We start from the raw sequence: 18,992 nt of genomic DNA, 5'->3' as shown, positions 1-18,992 counted from the left end.
TAAATTCCTCGTTTTAAAGGAGGTTGTGATTGAATGACCTCTGTTCTTTATTTTTCTCAGACGCAAGGCATTTTAGTTAATTGTCTTGATCTTATCTGTGAAAAACATGAAAAAACTTACGTAATTTTCTTGTATCTTTCAGATCCCAATAATCTAGCACTTCTCCCTTAACCCTTACTGAGGATTTCTTGGTTTTGACCTGCGGCTACCATATTTTTACATTACTGTTGATTTATTATTACATGTTTTTTGAGCAAGTCTATCCACTTATTCTTTCATAGTGTTTTTTACTTCAATTGTAACATTTTTTAATTATGCCATAGTAATTAACACCGGTTTCTCTTTTCCAGATTGTTGACTGTGATGGGAAATGTCTTATTCCATACATCCCTTCAATACTAGAAGTTCTTGACCGTACATTACATTTAACTTGCCGCGATGGTTATGTTTTCTCCAGCAAAATTTTACGAAATGTTCTGTACAGCCTAAGTTTTATCATGCCATTGGAGTATAGAAGTTCAACAGAATCATATGACAGTCATGTGAAAGATTACTTGCCAATAAGAGTGAGTATGCTGGTTTTTTGCTTGCCAATAATAGGTAGCTGTGAAAAATATCATTGATAATAGAAACTTCAGGTAGGAATATCAACAGTACAGGAAAAGACAGATTACTACTTACCGTAAAGAAGACACATTAAGTTGCAGACAGGCACAATTAAAAGACACTTACATAAAGCTTTTGGCCACAGCCTTCAGCAAAAGAGAAACACACAGCATTCATACACACAAGGAAGCATACCTCACACACACATGACCACCAAGTCCAACAGGGGCCAGAATGCCTTCTGGGAGAAATGTCTTTTAATTGTGCCTCTCTGCAACTTAACATGTCTTCTTTATGGTAAGTAGTAATCTGTCTTTTCATACATTGTTTATTGATGATAGAGGTAGAGCATTTTAGTTTTGTCTTCCTTGTTAGTACAGTGTAACTATTATGCAGGCTCAGTGACCAAGCAGGAACAAAAAGTACAGTATTTTTTAGTAATAAGTTATTCGTGCCACAGTTAGGAGAGAATTAATGTGGCATTTATCAGAGGTAAAATTAAGATAATTATGTTAAAAGTGTGTTTTGTCAAGTAATGTTGGCAGATTTTCCCATTGAGATGTCGTCAAGGCTCTGTAAGTTGACAACTTGTCACTAGATTTTGAGTAGTTATTAAGAGAAGAATGTGTAGGCAATTTGTTTATATAGAAAAGTTCCACAAGGTTTCATAATTGTGCAATTTCTGTTATTCACATAACTGAATGACTTTAAACAGATGTTCAAAAACTGTAATGTTTTTGAATTACCCAAGAATACTATTCACGAGTCCAAGTGAAAGACAAAGCCCAGATGATTGCCAAACATGCTTACAAGTGGTTGACAGCAAACTGGTTAAATCTTAATGTCACAGTGAGATTATACAGGGTTTATATGCCCTGAGACAACCAAGAAATCTGGGAAAAACCTGGGAATTTTTTCATCTGAGGAAAAAACTGGGAAGGACCTGAGAGTTTTTTAGAACCCCATGAATTTTTCATTGTTAAGTTTTGAGTTAAATTTTTGTAATTTTGACTGGTAAGAACTGATATTCTAACAAAGACTTTTACCTTAGCCCACTACTGCAAAATAAAACTGCAGCAATAAAACATTAACGAGAGAAAACCGCCAATATAAAACTTATGTTGAAAATAAGATGTGCCATTTACAACAATAAAACTCAGTGTTCACACAAATGCCCGCCACCAGCAAAATGTGTCAAAGGCTTTAGGAAGAAGACTATGCAATACTTTTTAGCAGCGGACTGCTTTCGATGAGTATGGTGTCACAACAGTTTAAATTAGATTTGTTTGAGCAGTTGTTTTAAATTAGATTCATTTGAGTAGTTGCCATTTGGCTCAAATGCATGCGCAGAGCTGAAGTTGTCTATAAGCAGAATCTTTTCCTGCTTCTCACTATTTGAATTGTGGATGTGAGATGTATTAAGCAGTAGCTGCAAGCTGGCAGATTCATGCCTGCACAGAGCAGTTGGAGTTGTAGTGGGGAGGAGTCTCCATGTGACCTGCATTTACGTTTTGTGATTTAGTTGTTCTCTATTCGTTTACAACTCTCACGTCAAATGAAAACAAAATGGATGGATGTGCCTGGGAGGTATCAAATGAATTAAAATACATTTGCACCATTTCAGAGAAGTGAAATATGATATTAGTTTCAGTTTTCTGATATTATTTTATTTCCACACTATTGGCAATAAGGCACTAATCACTTTGCAGTTGTCGGTGTGCTAAAGAAATATGACTTTCATTAATATTTTCCACAGAGGCAGTCCGTTCATTTGAAATAAAGTGTTTAATTCCACACTATTATCTAGTTTCAACTGTTGCTGTATTTCAGCTTCTGGCATGTATGACATTATGCCATAATAAAGAAGCAAACATGAGATGATACAGTAACGGTATTCCAAGAAAACTGGATCTAAAAAAAACATCTTGAAAAGCTTTAGCAGAATTTTACATATCTGCCTATTGTGAAACACAGTGTTTTTCTATCACAAGACATGTTTCAACACTTGTCTGTAGCCTCCTTTAAACTGGATGTTATTTCTTAATTTGTGTTGTTTACAGAAAGCCGTTCTTCACCAAATTATAAACTGGCAGCCCACCATTTTGTATCATTGTAACTCCCCACAAGACTTTATATTTACTCCTGGAGTAGAATGTAAACTGCCAGTTATACATTTTCTTGCCTTCACAAGTAATTTTGTTAATTTTTATACAGTTTGAAAAATTTATGAAAAGCTTATTGTCATTAGTTCTGATACATATGAACAACTGTTTTTTATTATAATTTTTTATTTTTGCAGGAAATTTGTATTTCTTATTACCAGCATTTTGCAGTGCTGTGTGGATGTAAACTGTGCTGGAAATACTACATAACATTAGTGCAGAGTAAAAAATAAATAAAATAAAATCTATGTTGTTGTCACATCATCACAAAACATTAGTGTATTTTGAGTTGTAGAGTCTAGTTTTGAAATGAGTATTGTGCCAAAGACTGCTCTCTAATTTTGCCTTCCTTATCTAGATAGGATATGAGAAAATAATTGCCCTAAGTACAATAACTTTGTGTGTCCCCTCCGCACAACATGCTGCCCTGCTGTACATGGTCATGTGATGCCCCATTGCACATGAAATTCCAACCAGAAATAAAGACGAAAGGCGTATGAGCTGAGCAAACACTAAGCACTGGCTTCCTACGTCATTAAGGTTGCACATGTGCAGTAGTGCCTGTCTTCTGCCACTCTCTGGCAACTGCTCAAATGAACCTGTTTCTAATAGGTCGCAGGAAAATCTTGCGAATGGTGGTTTGAGAATAGTTACTTTGAAAGTAAATTTCTTTCTACACAGGATGGACTATCTTAGCTGTGAGAATGTGTGATGAATTTCTTAATTCAATGTTTGACTCTCATCCAGAACTTATTACTTTGAAGACCAGCCACATAGAAAAATTTCTGGCCCAGAAGGCCAGACATTTAAAGCTTAGATTTTCTTGCAACTATAGTATATGTATATTAATTTAAATTACGAACTTTTCCTGTTTGTGTGTTTGTGCAAAATGTGCTACGCTCTGAATATCTGCTGTTATTTGATGGTGACATAACATGGCGTTAGCTATGATTGGCAGACAAAAGTACATCACAATCTCAATTTCAGAGCTTCAGAAAATAATGAGCTGTGTTTAGTGGAATTCGTATTCATAATTTCATAAGACAAAAATATGCAGTGTACATGTTGCTGCACATCAAAAATCTTTCCAAAATGCATTATCTTTTTGTAGAGTTCAGTTTCCTAAAGTGCCGGGAAGTTCTACACCAGTGTGTGTAAAATCTTTACCATTCAAAGGATGATAAGCTTCATTGTTCAGAGGGAAAGTTCACTGTCGTCTAATGCAGAGAAAGTGTATTTTCAATTGGGAAAATGTGTGTTTTCACTTGGAAAAATCTGGGAATTTTTTTCTTTGTCTTATACTGTTTCAGACAAACGATAGTGACTTGATGACATAGGAAATATTCATTGAGGGAACATTATTTAATGTTACTAATGTACTGCTTCCAGGGTTCGACAAGGAACTATCTATTTTATTCTGTGAGTTAGAATACTTAATTTCTATTTTTCACATATGCCATGAATAAAGATCAAATCATCATTACATTTTGTGCAGCAGTCTGTGACTGTGCATGACATTCAAATGTCACATAGTGTCGACTTAGAATGAAAACATCATATCTCGAAAATAAAACAAAAGTGTTTTTATTTCTTGATTAGTTAGAAAACGTATCTCAGTCATTAGTAAGCCAGTGAGAAGTAATGACCTATGTGCTGCACTCATGTGAGAGAAAAAAGAAACCACATATACTTTTAGGCACCCATATCAAGTGAGAAAACCACGCATAGCTTTTCTGAGGTATGAGGATTTCATTATCAATGACAGCTCAGAATTTGATTCATTTAGAGTTTTTGAAAAAGAGTCCAAACTAATAGATAGATACAATTGGAAATAAAGAAACAACTTGGGGACAAGAGAGAGAAAAATAGAAGACCTGATCTGTGTCTACCCAGCACAGAGGAGAAACTTAACGTAGTCATTATATCCCTCAAAAACAGGAAAGCTGCTGGACTGGATGGATTTCTCACTTTCATTAAACACTAGCAGGGAAAGTGCGACAATACCTATTATAATTTCGCAATGAAATACTGGGCAGAGGAAAAACCTATCGGCAATTTATAATTGGAAAAACTGTTGCTATACTCAAATCAAGAAAACCTTAAGACAACCCAGCAAATTATTGTCCAGTTGTGCTACTAAGCCTCTGTTAACCCTCAAGCAGGCGTGTCTATGCATAAAGTGCACCAACCAAAAATAAAGCATACCCATTCCTACATTATTGGTTCGGGTGACACAGCGATAAATTGTATTGTCATATGTCCAAGTGAGCAATAGTAATATAAAATACAAAGTGAGCTAGGTGAGAAAAAAAGTACAATCCGTGAAAAAAAAATTATCCAATTACGAACTAGCAACATAATCTCACATTGAGGCAGTTGTCTACAAGTTAATTAGTGATCGAATAAGTAGCTGGCTGGGATCTGATGCAACTGCACTGCTTAATGCGTTGAGTGGGTTATTACTGTCTCTGTAACATTTGGCCTTGACAACAGAGTATTATAGTGAAAATTTATTTTCTTGTTGTTTAATAAAACAGTGGTTAAACTCATATTATGTAAGTTTATTTTCTTGTTGTTTAAATAAACTAAGAATAAATGTGATTTTGATCGTACATGACTTACCTTGATAATATAAAGAAAGCTGTTCTACACATGTGTACAAAGTGCGCTGCATGCCTACTCGTGTTATGAAAAACGGTGCACCCACTGGAGGGTTGAAAGTTGCTGGAAAGACTTCGGTACAGTAGAGTATATCCAATAATTGGTGCCATAACCACTGTACACCGAGCGGGATTTCATGCAAATTGTAGCTGCTGTGAGAAAGTTCTCACCCCATCATGATTTATAGAAGCAGTCTTCCAAAGGAAAGCTTGTGCCATTTATTGACCTCACAGCAGTGTACGACGCCACGTGGCTGGGTGGATTTATGGGTAAGCTAAATTAAACCGTTCCATACTCAAAAGATTATGATGCAAAAGATGCTCAAAAAGTGCTCCTTTAAAGTCAATGTTGGGGCAACTACAAGTAAGTGCCATACCATAAAGAACAGCCTCCCACAGGGCTCTGTTTTAGACCCACTTTCATTTCACTTGTACACCAGCTACATGGTGCGGTGCCCCGTTGTATCTTCTCTAAAACTTAGAGCTGCGCTCCTTGGACTATCAGTGTGAACTTACTTTAATGCCGGATACAGGCTCAGCTTCCCCGTAGCTCCGGCATCTCCTGCTTGCATCAAACTCTTCTCTGAGGATTCTATATTTTGAAGAAAGTGAAAATTCATCTACTATTCCAAAATCCTATTATCTAGTCCAAATAAAGACACTCTCAAAATTCAGTTACATTCAAAATTCAATACACCATTTCACTGTCACATTAAACAGTAAGCTCACACTTTCTTAGGGCATTTGCACACGACTGAATTCAACCAAATTAAATAACATTTTTTCTCAATGTTACAATTCTAATACACATGTCCGTCTACTTCAGACCAAGTCACTATTAATAATAATAATTTTTTTATCCGTTGTCTCTCCACAACACACAACAATCACCAGTGTTTTTCGTGCATGAAATCCGTCCACAGAATTCTGGGCCGGAAGTTTTTCTTTTCTCTTTGCTGCAACTGAGCGCGTCACTTTTTGGTCCGGTTTTGCTCTTCTTTCTCGGTTAGCCTGCACAAATAACATTCTGCGGCAGTGTGTATCTGTTTATGCTACAACCCACTACAAAATAACGTGTGTTCGAAGCAGCTGGAACGCAAGTGACTCCAGACTTTTGTAAAATTCTGGGGGCACTACAATAGTCAGCACTGATTCTGTACAGTTGAGCTATGCTGACGACCTAGTGATAGCACCTCTTTCAAATAAGGTGAATTATCACTTACTAAAAATTAAGAAAAGGTTGACCATTATTACACAAAGTGATGACTTTGCCTGATCCCCAATGAAACAGAAGTCAGCTCATTCCACCTAACCAACTGACTGGCAAACAAAGAATTGAATGTAATCTTTCACAAAAATATTACAATACATTTGACAACTCAGATATTTGGATGTTACTTTTGATAGACTCCTGGCGTTTAGGAATAACGAATAACGTAGAACTAGTAGGACAAAAGCTAAAAATCTGTAAATTATATGTTAATGAAACTGCTGCTGCTAAATGGGGATCTAATACAAACACCTTGAGAACTACAGTGCACCCACTTTGGTATCCTGTCATTGAATATTATTCTCCTTTTTATGGTAGAAGTAACCATGAGTTAACAAAATACATATCCATCTCAATGACAATGACATGTTCTCTTAGGTCGACACTAATACCATTTCTGACAGTACTCGCCAATATTGCTGCCCCAAGTCTCTGACAACAATAAGCAGTGACACATGAATGGACTAAACTCAAAAGATCTTGAGACTTACCATACAATTGTCTAAAATCTAGAGAACCAGTATAGGTAAACATTAGCCAGCTCTTCCCAGAAAGCTGTGATCTAAGTGAAGAATAGAGAAATCAGTGGTCATCCTTCCATACTCAAGAGAAGATAGATAAAACAGATCCAGTCATCCAACCCCCATGGGTGAACCAACCAAATAAAATATTGAGCTCCTCCAGCTGTGTCAGAACTGGCCTTGCCATGAGAAAACCAACACTACTATTTAAATGGGGAATGACCAACAGACTGTGGAACATTGGAACAAGTATTGGACCACATTTTCCATGACTGTCCAAAAACAAAATTCTTGGGTACCTGCACAGACTTTGCAGATGCAACTTCTGGCTGGAGTCTTTGTATATCCAACTTTGATCAGAAATGGCTGTCTCAATCTTTGTTAGCTACTGCCAGTTCTCCAGCTTTATAGATATGCTTTTACTGTTCCATATTATCATGTTTTGTCATGTATTAAACTAAATTAAGTATGTGTAAATCATAGATCTGTGAGCCACACACGAAATAAACTAATCAGTTGCACTGTGTAATGTGTAATAAAAAATGTAGGGCCAGTTTCATAATGCATAAACATTTGAGTACTTTGTTAATACAATTACCAATACTTCAAAGTCAGTTGCAGTTATTCGCCAAGTTTTTCGTGCCATTTAGCCACATCATAAAAGTTGGAATAAGAGAATATAACTACCACGTGTAAAGTTCTTTTGGGTCATGCTGGACAACCAGCTAAATTGGAGTGAATTCATAGATAAACATAATTTTGTGTGAAGTATATCACCACATATCTTACATATGTGTTTTCAAGTATCCTGAAATGCTTACACTCAGTTATTGCTGCACGTACCTCTTAATGATATTTGCTGTAAAATAATAATCAACTTAAGATGAACTGTTAACGTGACAATAATATGAGACGCACAAATTTTGCATATATATATTTTATCTCCTTGTCAGATTGCTGAAGGTCTTAAGGAAGTTCCCCTCACGTAAAACAAGCTCCCCTCACATATATGAAATTAAGAATAGTTATAAATTCAAAAGAAAATTACAAAAAATATTGAATAGGCTACCCCCTACAAATTATCTGATCTGATTATGTAGATGACTGAATTTAGCTGGGAGAAGCAAGGCACATTACAGATATATATAAGCCTTATCTTGTCATTTACCCATTGCTGCTGTTCTTTTAGGACTGGGGAAGACCAGGCAATGTCCATAATCTCCAAATGAAGTGGCATGTTCCAGATGAGGAGGAAATAAAACATGTTCAGCATATTGTCAACCGATATTTACCAGTGGAACTAGAACGTATCAGCAGTTACATCAATGACAAATCACAAATGACAAGGTATGTAGGAAGTACGTTTATGATACTAATTAATGCTTGTATTATCATTGCAAAAATGGAGTTTTTTTATAGGTTGTAACAGCCGAAGATAAATTGCGTCCATGAGATTATGATGTTGAGTTCTCTCACATTGATGTAATTTTTTTACAGTCATGTTTGTCAAATTAGTCAAAATTTCCATTGAAATTGTAAATATGTTATTTCTTAGGGAAGAACTCCAGTGCTCATTACACATCATAAATGGAATACTTGGATGCAGACCTCTTCTTCCACAATGGGATGAACCACCAGTTAAACTGTAAGTTAACAGGGATTGGTATTTTGGAATTAAAATAATATTTATAAAGTTACCAAGTTGTGCCCCACAATTTGCTTCCTAATTTCTCACCATGTGTTTTTTCAGTCTCTTCACCTTGTGCAGAGCAGGTAGGCATAGGTAATTGTATTACTGAGATAGGCTGTGGTTTTGTATCGATCTTGACTATTATAATCCCTTCCCTATGCTATTCATAGTAGCTCACCTGCATTCTTATTTTCTTGTTCATTATTAGACCTACTGCAGGATACTTCTGTCTCATTTTCTGTTCATAACCCTGTACTCAGGTGCCACTGCATTTCACTGTTTTTCATTCTCAACCTTTCCATTATTCTTTTCAATTTCTCTAACCTACCTACATGATTAAGGAGCTGAGCGAGATGGTGCAGTTGTTAGCACAATGTACTCACATTTGGGAGGACTAGTGCTTCCCTGAAACACTCCAGGCAAATGCCAGGATGGTACCTTTCGAAAGGGTATATCCAATTTCTTTCCGCATCCACTTGTAATCTGAGCATGTTCTCTGTCTCTGATGACCCCACTGTCAATTGGATGTTAAACTCTGGCTTCCTTTTGATTACAGTACCGTAATATTCTATTCCCTGACCCATAAAATACCAGTTAAAAAAACTTTCAGTAGCGTATATCTGTATATACAAATGGGGCCCATTTTCCCTCAGGAGTATTAAATGATATAGTAAATCTGGAGGTCAGTAGAAAATATGTCCTTGGTATCCCCGTGCACTGACATGCCACACTGTTTCCGCAGATACCACCTGATGTGGTCACACTTGAGTTCATTTGTCTGTATTGTGGTTTTGAATTGCAATGCTTTAAAATACTGAAGTTGGCTAGTATGAAAAAACAAACTTCATCTTTACCCACAAATACTTTTCCTTCAACGGCAACAAATCAGATGGGTAGCTTTGGAAACTGTAATGGACCTGTGTCAACCTTTTCATGGGCTGCATGGAAGAAAAGTTCTGACCAGTTGACATCACAGCAACTGAGAAGAGTGCTCCACCTAACATTTTCGAAGGATGCCATGGGTGTGATGATGGTCATGTTATATGACCGAAACCGGTCACCTATGTTCTTGTAGCATACATGGTGCGATCAAGACTAAATTTTAAAAAGAAAAATTTCACAGAATTATATTTTACAAGTGCATAAAATTAAGTTGACCCCATCATAGCTGGTTACCCAAAAGCTCAGTCCAGCCAGTGAATTGCTGCAGGGGGTGAATCTATGAAGTCTTTCTAGGTACTAATGAATTCTATTTTTAGGCAGTTGTGGAAAATGTGTGCCATTTTGTTGCAATGTCCTACAGTCACATAGGTCATCATTGGTAATTCCCTGCTCAGTAGCTTTGCTTTGGTCACAGCACGGCTAGTCCTGATACCATTGAGGGAGCTCCGTATTTTTCATGGTTGGTTAGTACCTGAGAGTTAGATGGTTGGATCTACATTATGTAACTTCTTATGACCATGGAGGGATGTCCACTAATTTTTCCAGTCATGTCTTAGATTATAGCTTGGTGGGGCAAGTTGGCCAGTGAATTACTGAACGATCCTCATAGTATCACTGAACCCCATAGATGGTAAATTGCTCTCCACCACTCTCCTTCATTTAAGCTGCATTAACAACTCTCCCCTCCCCCCATTTCTGTTTCACCCCTGTTCCTTTCTTCTGTTTTCATAATTTCATTGTTCATTCCATTTTTCATTTCTTCTCCAGTACTAATTTCTCTTTATTACTTTGGGCTTTATATTATCGCTGAACTAATGGTGACAGAGTGGTTATTTCATTCCGTGGAGATAAGTACTGGCCAACCATTCTGTCTTTTTTTATTAACAATAGTAGTACTTTCCTTACATAAGATTATTATGGTGAAACAACAATAAAATTTTCATACATGTGTCCATGAATTTTCCAGATTTGATAGCTGCTTGAAAACTTCACCTTTTAAACTGGCAGCAGAATGTAATAAAGGTTATGTTACAATGCCAGATGGAACCAATGTACGAAAAGTTCTTGCTGAAACCATGGTTCGATTACAACAGAAGATCCTTGCCTGCACCGAAGATGACACTAAATCACTGTTCTGTCTTATTACTGTAAGTATCCATACTAGTTTCTCATTGTAATCTTAGGACCATCCTGGTTAATTACAGTATTGTTAATGTCTTCCTTTATTGTGATTTTCATGTCATTGCACTACAATGACAGTCCTTATTTATACATATCAAAAAACGTTTTGCATCACCCCGGTTCCCAGAACTCCTGAAGATAGATGTTGACTGTGGATATTGTATCTCAGACACAGTCCCTTTGACTGTTTAGAGATGTCACTAAACCCGCCCAAAGATGTAAACAACCGTGCATGAGCAGCGCCTTTTAGATGGAGGGGGTTTGACAGCCGATCAGTTCTAGTCATTCCACCAGGAAGGACGTACATGGCTTGTGTTGTCTGTAGTTCAGCCATGCTTAAATGGTCAATATCATGGTTCGATCACATCCACATTCTTACTTTGTGCCAGGAAGGGCTCTCAGCAACGGAAGTGTCCAGGCATCTTGGAGTGAACCAAAGCGAAGCTGTCCGGACATGGAGAAGAGAACAGATAGACAGGAGCTGTCGATGACCTGCCTCGCTCAGGCCGCCCAAGGCCTACCACTGCAGTGGATGACTACTATCTATGGATTATGGTTCAGAGGAACCCTGACAGCAAAGCCACCATGTTGAACAATGCTTTTCGTGCGGCCACAGGACATTGTGTTAAGACTCAAACTGTGTGCAATAGGCTGCATGATGTGCAACTTCACTCCCGATGTCCATGGTGAGGTCCATCTCTGCAACCACAACATGCCAAATGGACCATGCTGGATTGGCATCACATTCTCTTCATCGATGAGTGTTGCATTTGCCTTCAACCAGACAATCGTTGGAGACATGTTTGGAGGCAATCTGGTCAGGCTGAACACCTTAGACACACTGTCCAGCGAGTGCAGCAAGGTGGAGTTTCCATACTGTTTTGGAGTGGCATTATGTGGGGTCGATGTACGCTGCTGGTGGTCATGGAATGCGCCATAACGGCTGTATGATACATGAATGCCATCCTCCGACTGATAGTGCAACCATATCAGTGATGCATTTGTCTTCATGGACAATTCGGACCCCTCTTGTGCAAATCTTGTGAATGACCTCCTTCAGGGTAACAAAATTGCTGGACTAGAGCGGCCAGCATGTTCTCCAGACGTGGACCCTTTTAAATATGCCTGTGATGGAGTGAAAAGGGCTGTTTATAGACGACATGACCCACCAACCAGTCTGAGGGAGCTACACCAAATCGCTGTTGAGGAGTGGGACAGTCTGGACCAACAGTGCCTTGATGAGCTTGTGGATAGTATGCCACCACGAACACAGGCATGCATCAATGCAAGAGGACGTGCTACTGGGTGTTACAGGTATCAGTGTGTACTGCAATCTGGACCATCACCTCCGAACGTCTCTCTGTATGGTGGTACAACAGGCAATGTGTGGTTTTCATGAGCAGTAAAAAGGGCGGAAATGCTTTTTATGTTGATCTTTATTCCAATTTTCTGTACAGGTTCCAGAACTCTCAGAACCAAGGTGATGCAAAGCTTCTTTTGATATGTGTATTATTTGTGTTTGTAGTAGCTAGGAGTTATTAACTTACGTGGCTTCCTTCTCTTAAAATAAGCCTGGGATAGTAGTATATCCACCAAGAGGTATTTTGTCGAACATAAACTGAAGATAATATGACACAATAGTTGTCTGTGAAGGCTTTCAAGGCATGTCAATGCAATAAAATCTTCATGGTTTTCTTGCCACTTGATGTCACATGTTTGCCATACTAATTGCCAGAAGATGGAAAGATAGCCTTTCCAAAATGTTGCACTCTTACTGTGACATAATGCAGCAAGAAATGTGAATGTATGGGTAAAAAAATCGACTCACCAAGTGGTGACAGGAGAACACATACATAAAAGTACTGAAATTTGCAAGGTTTTGGAGCCAGAGGCTCCTTCTGGCAAAAGAATTGAAGGGGATGGACGAGGTTTAAAGGAAAAAGATCGTGGAGGTTTAGGGAATGGGAGGGTTCAGAAAAGTCACCCCGAACATGGGTCAGGGGACACTTATCCGAGGGAATGAGAAGGAGAGACTTGATTGTTGGGGACTGCACCAAGCGAGATTTGAAAACCTCGGGAGCTTAAAGGTGGAACACAGGCTAATACAAATGACACTGATTACTGTCAGTAATCACAAGTTTCACCAGATTAATTTTTGTTTCACATAATTTCTGTTATCATACTTTTCAACATAAAGAATAAGAGGGATGTTTTTCCTGTTTCGTGATTTAAAACTGAAAGAACATATATGAAAATATATTTATTTCATTTTGAGACACTTAGCTGGTGTCAACAAATGATCTAAAAATGTTCATTCTTTTAAACAAATTATCACTGGAGATGGTTCATGGTGTGGGTTCCTGTAGTCATGTCCTAGTTCATGAATCACGGGCAACGTATGAGTGGCCAAGTAAGTGGTCCCGACAGTCGGGATACCAGCTACTTTGGAATAAGGCTGGGCATCTCGGACCTATTCTGAGTCGTGGTCACCTTTGTGCTCTTACGGCAAAGACTACCAAATCCACTGGTTAGTCCCTCAACCGTTAGGGGTAAAACTCAATGGGACTCGGGGCAAGCAAGGCTAGCAACCTGCTTCCCAGGTACTTTAAATATGATGCTGGCAACAATCAGAGCAAAATGCCTCGGACCTTTGGAGGTGACGGAGTCCCACCTCTAACTGACAAACCAGGGACTCCTAAGATACGACTTGGCAAACAAATGGTAATGAGATGGGGAGCCATTAATATCAATGGGAAGAAGGTAGAGCTGGCAGAGGCTGCAAGTAAGATGGGGCTGGACGTTTTAGCTGTTAGTGACATTCGGGTAAGGGGTGAGAAAGAAGAGGAAGTGGGAGAATACAAGGTCTACCTGTCAGGAGTCAAAGCAGGAATAGCACAATGGGGTGTAGGGCTTTACAGCAGGAAAGAAATGGAACCCAGCGTAGTTGCAATAAGGTATGTAAACGAACGACTGATGAGGATAGATTTGACAGTGTCTAGCAAGAAAATTAGGATTGTGTCAGTATATTCGCATTGTGAAGGGACAGATCAAGATAAGATGGATAGTTTTTTTAAGAGGCACTCAGTGATGTAGTTGTTAGAGTAAAGGACAAGGACAGTGTTCTGCTCATGGGTGATTTTAACGCCAGGATTGGAAATCGAACAGAAGGTTATGGGTTATGGGTAAATTTGGAGGGGATATGGAGGCCAACAGGAACGGGAAACAACTCTTGGATTTCTGTGCCAGTATGGGCTTAGTAATCACAAACTCCTTTTTTAAACATAAGAACATTCACCAGTATACTTGGGAAGGCAGGGGAACCAGATCTGTCATTGACTATATAATAACAGATCAGGAATTCAGGAAGGCTGTGAGGGACACACGTGTATTCAGGGGATTCTTCGATGACACTGATCATTATTTAATCTGCAGTGAAATTGGGATTGTGAGGCCAAAAGTGCAGGAGGTCAGGTCTATATGTAGGAGGATAAGAGTGGAGAAACTTCAGGATAAGGAAATCAGGCACAAGTACATAACAGCGATCTCAGAAAGGTACCAGTTAGTTGAATGTAGTCAATTACAGTCATTGGAAAAGGCATGGACAAAATACAGGGACACAGTACTAGAAGTGGCTAAAGAATGTCTTGGAACAGTAGTGTGTAAAAGTAGGATGAAGCAAACAGCTTGGTGGAATGATATAGTCAAGGCAGCCTGTAAAAGGAAAAAGAAGGCGTATCAAAAATGGCTACATACCAGAACCCAGGTAGACAGAGAAAGTTATGTTGAAGAAAGAAACCAAGCCAAACAGATAATTGCAGCATCCAAGAAGAAATCGTGGGAAGACTTTGGAAACAGGTTGGAGACTATGGGTCAAGCTGCTGGAAAACCATTCTGGAGTGTAATTAGCAGTCTTCGAAAGGGAGGTAAGAAGGAAATGACAAGTATTTTGGACAGGCCAGGAAAACTGCTGGTGAATCCTGTGGATGCCTTGGGCAGATGGAGGGAATATTTTGAAGAGTTGCTCAATGTAGGTGAAAATGCGATCAGTAATGTCTCAGATTTCGAGGTAGAATGGGATAGGAATGATGATGGAAATAGGATCACATTTGAGGAAGTGGAAAAAATGGTCAATAGATTGCAGTGCAATAAAGCGGCTGGGGTGGATGAAATGAAGTCGGAACTCATCAAATACAGTGGAATGTCGTGTCTTAAATGGCTACACAGGATAATTGAAATGGCCTGGGAGTTGGGACAGGTTCCATCAGACTGGACAAAAACAGTAATCACACCAATCTTTAAACATGGAAACAGAAAAGATTGTAACAGCTACAGAGGTATCTCTTTAATTAGCGTTGTGGGTGAAATCTTCTCAGGTATTGTTGAAAGGAAAGTGCGAGTATTAGTTGAGGACCAATTGGATGAAAATCAGTGTGGGTTTAGGCCTCTTAGAGGTTGTCAGGACCAGATCTTTAGCTTACGACAAATAATGGAGAAGTGTCATGAGTGGAACAGGGAATTGTATCTATGCTTTATAGATCTAGAAAAGGCATATGACCGGGTTCGTAGGAGGAAGTTATTGTCTGTTCTACAAGATTATGGAATAGGAGGCAAACTTTTGCAAGCAATTAAAGGTCTTTACATGGATAGTCAGGCAGCAGTTAGTTGACGGTAAATTGAGTTCATGGTTCAGAGTAGTTTCAGGGATAAGACAAGGCTGCAACCTGTCTCCACTGTTGTTCATATTATTTATGGATCATATGTTGAAAACAATAGACTGGCTGGGTGAGATCAAGATATGTGAACACAAAATAAGCAGTCTTGCATATGCGAATGACTTAGTTGTGATGGCAGATTCGATTGAAAGTTTGCAATGTAATATTTCAGAGCTAGATCAGAAATGTAAGGGCTATGGTATGAGGATTAGCATCTCCAAAACGAAAGTAATGTCAGTGGGAAAGAAATATAAACAGATTGAGTGCCAAATAGGAGGAACAAAGTTAGAACAGGTGGACGGTTTCAAGCACTTAGGATGCATATTCTCACAGGATGGCAACTTAGTGAAAGAACTGGAAGCGAGGTGTAGCAAAGCTAATGCAGTGAGCGCTCAGCTACGATCTACTCTCTTCTGCAAGAAGGAAGTCAGTACCAAGACTAAGTTATCTGTGCATCATTCAATCTTCCGACCAACTTTGTTGTATGGGAGCGAATGCTGGGTGGATTCAGGTTACCTTATCAACAAGGTTGAGGTTACGGATATGAAAGTAGCTAGGATGATTGCAGGTACTAGTAGATGGGAACAATGGCAGGAGGGTGTCCACAATGAGGAAATCAAAGAAAAACTGGGAATGAACTCTATAAATGTAGCAGTCAGGGTGAACAGGCTTAGATGGTGGGGTCATGTTACACGCATGGGAGAAGCAAGGTTACCCAAGAGACTCATGGGTTCAGAAGAAGAGGGTAGGAGGAGTTGGGGCAGACCAAGGAGAAGGTACCTGGATTCGGTTAAGAATGATTTTGAAGTAATAGGTTTAACATTAGATGAGGCACCAATGTTAGCACTGAATAGGGGATCATGGAGGAATTTTATAAGGGGGCTATGCTCCAGACTGAACACTGAAAGGCATAATCAGTCTTAGATGATGATGATGATGATCACTGGAGAATATTGTGTGATTCAAAAGTATATAAGTGACCTGTGTGTGTGAGAAGATGAGGCAGAGACATTTTAATGTTTTATAAGGGATCCAGCAAACAGCAACATGAAGTGAAGTGCCACGAATAAACTGAAGAACAACTCTTAGTTTCATGAATTCGACATTTGCCTCTCTAATCTTCACTGGTCTCAAGAAGTTTTCCAGACAAACATTTCTTCATTAATGGTGACAAAGGCTATGTCTTGAAACCCAAAATGAACTTATATGAATTTTGTAGATGATGAAACGCTCTTTTATCAGCAATGTGCTTTTATTCATTGATTTGAAAAAAATGATTGACTTTTATGCCAGGAATGGAAGAACCAGTCTCGTATCATTTTTGTAACTTATTTGTCAATTTTCTTGTCCTCTGGTAACATTTAGTTTGCATTTCTGGAACTTGTGTTGTGGCAAAAGTAAACAGTTCTTTTGGACTTAAAATGTGATTGTCACTTGGATGCTGTAAACATACTCTTTTTACTATACGTTTAATAGTACCGCTAATGCCATCACATGCATTTTTGTCATGACTCGCATGGAAAAAAATTCCATTCTGCAGTCACCCTTTGATCTTCTGCGATGGCAGAAATTTAAGAAGTTCTTAAAGTTTTTATATTGTGCAGGGCTGCCATCACTGAAGTAAACAATATCAGGGTGTATACACCCTAGGAAATCCAGGAAAAACCCAGGAACTTTTTCATCGGGGAGAAAACTGTGAAAAACCTGGTATTCTTTTTAGAATTCTGGGAATTTTTCTTTTTTTCCATCTAAATTTTTGTAATTCTGACTTGTAAGAACTGTTACCCTATCATAGAACTGTACTGTAACCTGCTACTAAAAAATAACACTTCAGCAATAAAATATAAATAAGAGGAAAAAAAATTAAACGGCAAAGGAACATTTACAACAACAAAACGCAGTGCGCACATAAGTGTGTGCCATCAGCAAAATGTATCAAACGCTTTAGGACAAAGATTATATAGCACTTCACAACAACGAACTGCTTATTATGAGCATGACATTACAACTGTTTACATGGTCCATTCGAGCAGTTGCAAGCAGGCTCATGCGCATGCTCAGTTGAGTCGCATGTGAGCAGTACCTTATTGGCTTCTGGCTACTTGAAGTGTAGTAGCAACAAGCAGCCAGATGCTACCTGGAAAAATTTTTCTGGTGCGCCCAAGCTGCCAGATTTGTGCCATTTCAGAGCAGTCTGAGTTCTAGTGGGGAGGGGAGGTAGTCTCCACATGACCCGTGTTTTCATTTATAGCTCTCACATCAAATGAAAACAAAGCTTATTTCTGTGCCTGGAAGCTATCAAGTGAATTAAAATACATTGACATAATTATGGAAGGCTAAAATATGTTATTAGTTTCAATTTTCTGATTTTATTTTATTCCACATATTTGGCAGTCAAGCATTAATCGCCTTGCAGAACAATGAAGTTATTTTTGACGATTTTCTAAAGAAATTTGGCTTTTATTAATCTTTTCCACAGAGGCAGTAAATTTATTTGTAACAAAGTGTTTCATTCCAGGCTATTGGCTAGTTTCAACTGTTTGCTGAATTTCAAGCGCACAGTTTCATCATCTGACATGTATGGCTTTATGCCATGATAAAGAATGAAACACGAGCTACTACAGTACGGGTACTCGAAGAAAATTTGGATCCCGAAAATTGCACTGAAAAGCTTAATACCATGTTGGGGCATACTACTTTGTGAATCTTGACGTACAAATGTGCACCTTAAGCCAAATTGTGCATTTTAGTATGGTTTACGAAATTCTGTTGCTCTTGGAGTATACTCTGGTATCCTGTTTTGTTTATGATATATTGTAAGATCTTTTAATGCTATATAATTACGAACATACGGGCTTCCTACGTCATCTTAGATGTGCACGTGCAGTAATGTTGTTCTCTGACCACTGTTGAAACAAATTCTAACAGGCCGTGGGAAAATATTGTGAACCATGGTTTCAGCAGCATTACTTAAAAAGTAAATTTCATTTTACGCAAGATGAATTATGTTAACGTGTGACAACGGCTCTTGAGTTTCTGAAATCAGAGAACGTTTGACTCTCATTTAAAGCTTAACACTTTGAGGGCTAGCCACTTAGAAGAATTTCAAGCCTAGAATGACAGAAATTTGTGTCATTATTTAAAATTTTACTGGTACTTTTGTGTGATGTATCTTAAAGTGAAACACATTCAAAAAAGACCAATATTGTATGTGAAAGCATAGCTTTTCTTGTAGCTACGCTATGTA

The 18,992-nt window shown here is 38.4% G+C and overlaps 1 protein-coding gene across 1 annotated transcript in view; it reads left to right on the top strand.

Moving 5' to 3' along the window:
- The window catches only part of LOC124612259 (proteasome activator complex subunit 4-like), a 231,161-nt gene that overhangs the window by 63,104 nt on the left and 149,065 nt on the right, over positions 1–18,992 (top strand). The window contains exons 13-16 of the mRNA XM_047140346.1: positions 351–566; positions 8,409–8,566; positions 8,775–8,864; positions 10,819–10,999. Of these exons, the coding sequence (XP_046996302.1) occupies positions 351–566; positions 8,409–8,566; positions 8,775–8,864; positions 10,819–10,999 (645 nt within the window). The remainder of the gene's footprint in view (positions 1–350; positions 567–8,408; positions 8,567–8,774; positions 8,865–10,818; positions 11,000–18,992) is intronic.

Source organism: Schistocerca americana, chromosome 4, assembly GCF_021461395.2.
Source record: "Schistocerca americana isolate TAMUIC-IGC-003095 chromosome 4, iqSchAmer2.1, whole genome shotgun sequence".
Lineage (NCBI taxonomy): Eukaryota > Metazoa > Arthropoda > Insecta > Orthoptera > Acrididae > Schistocerca > Schistocerca americana.
This window is presented reverse-complemented; position numbering and strand designations above follow the sequence as displayed.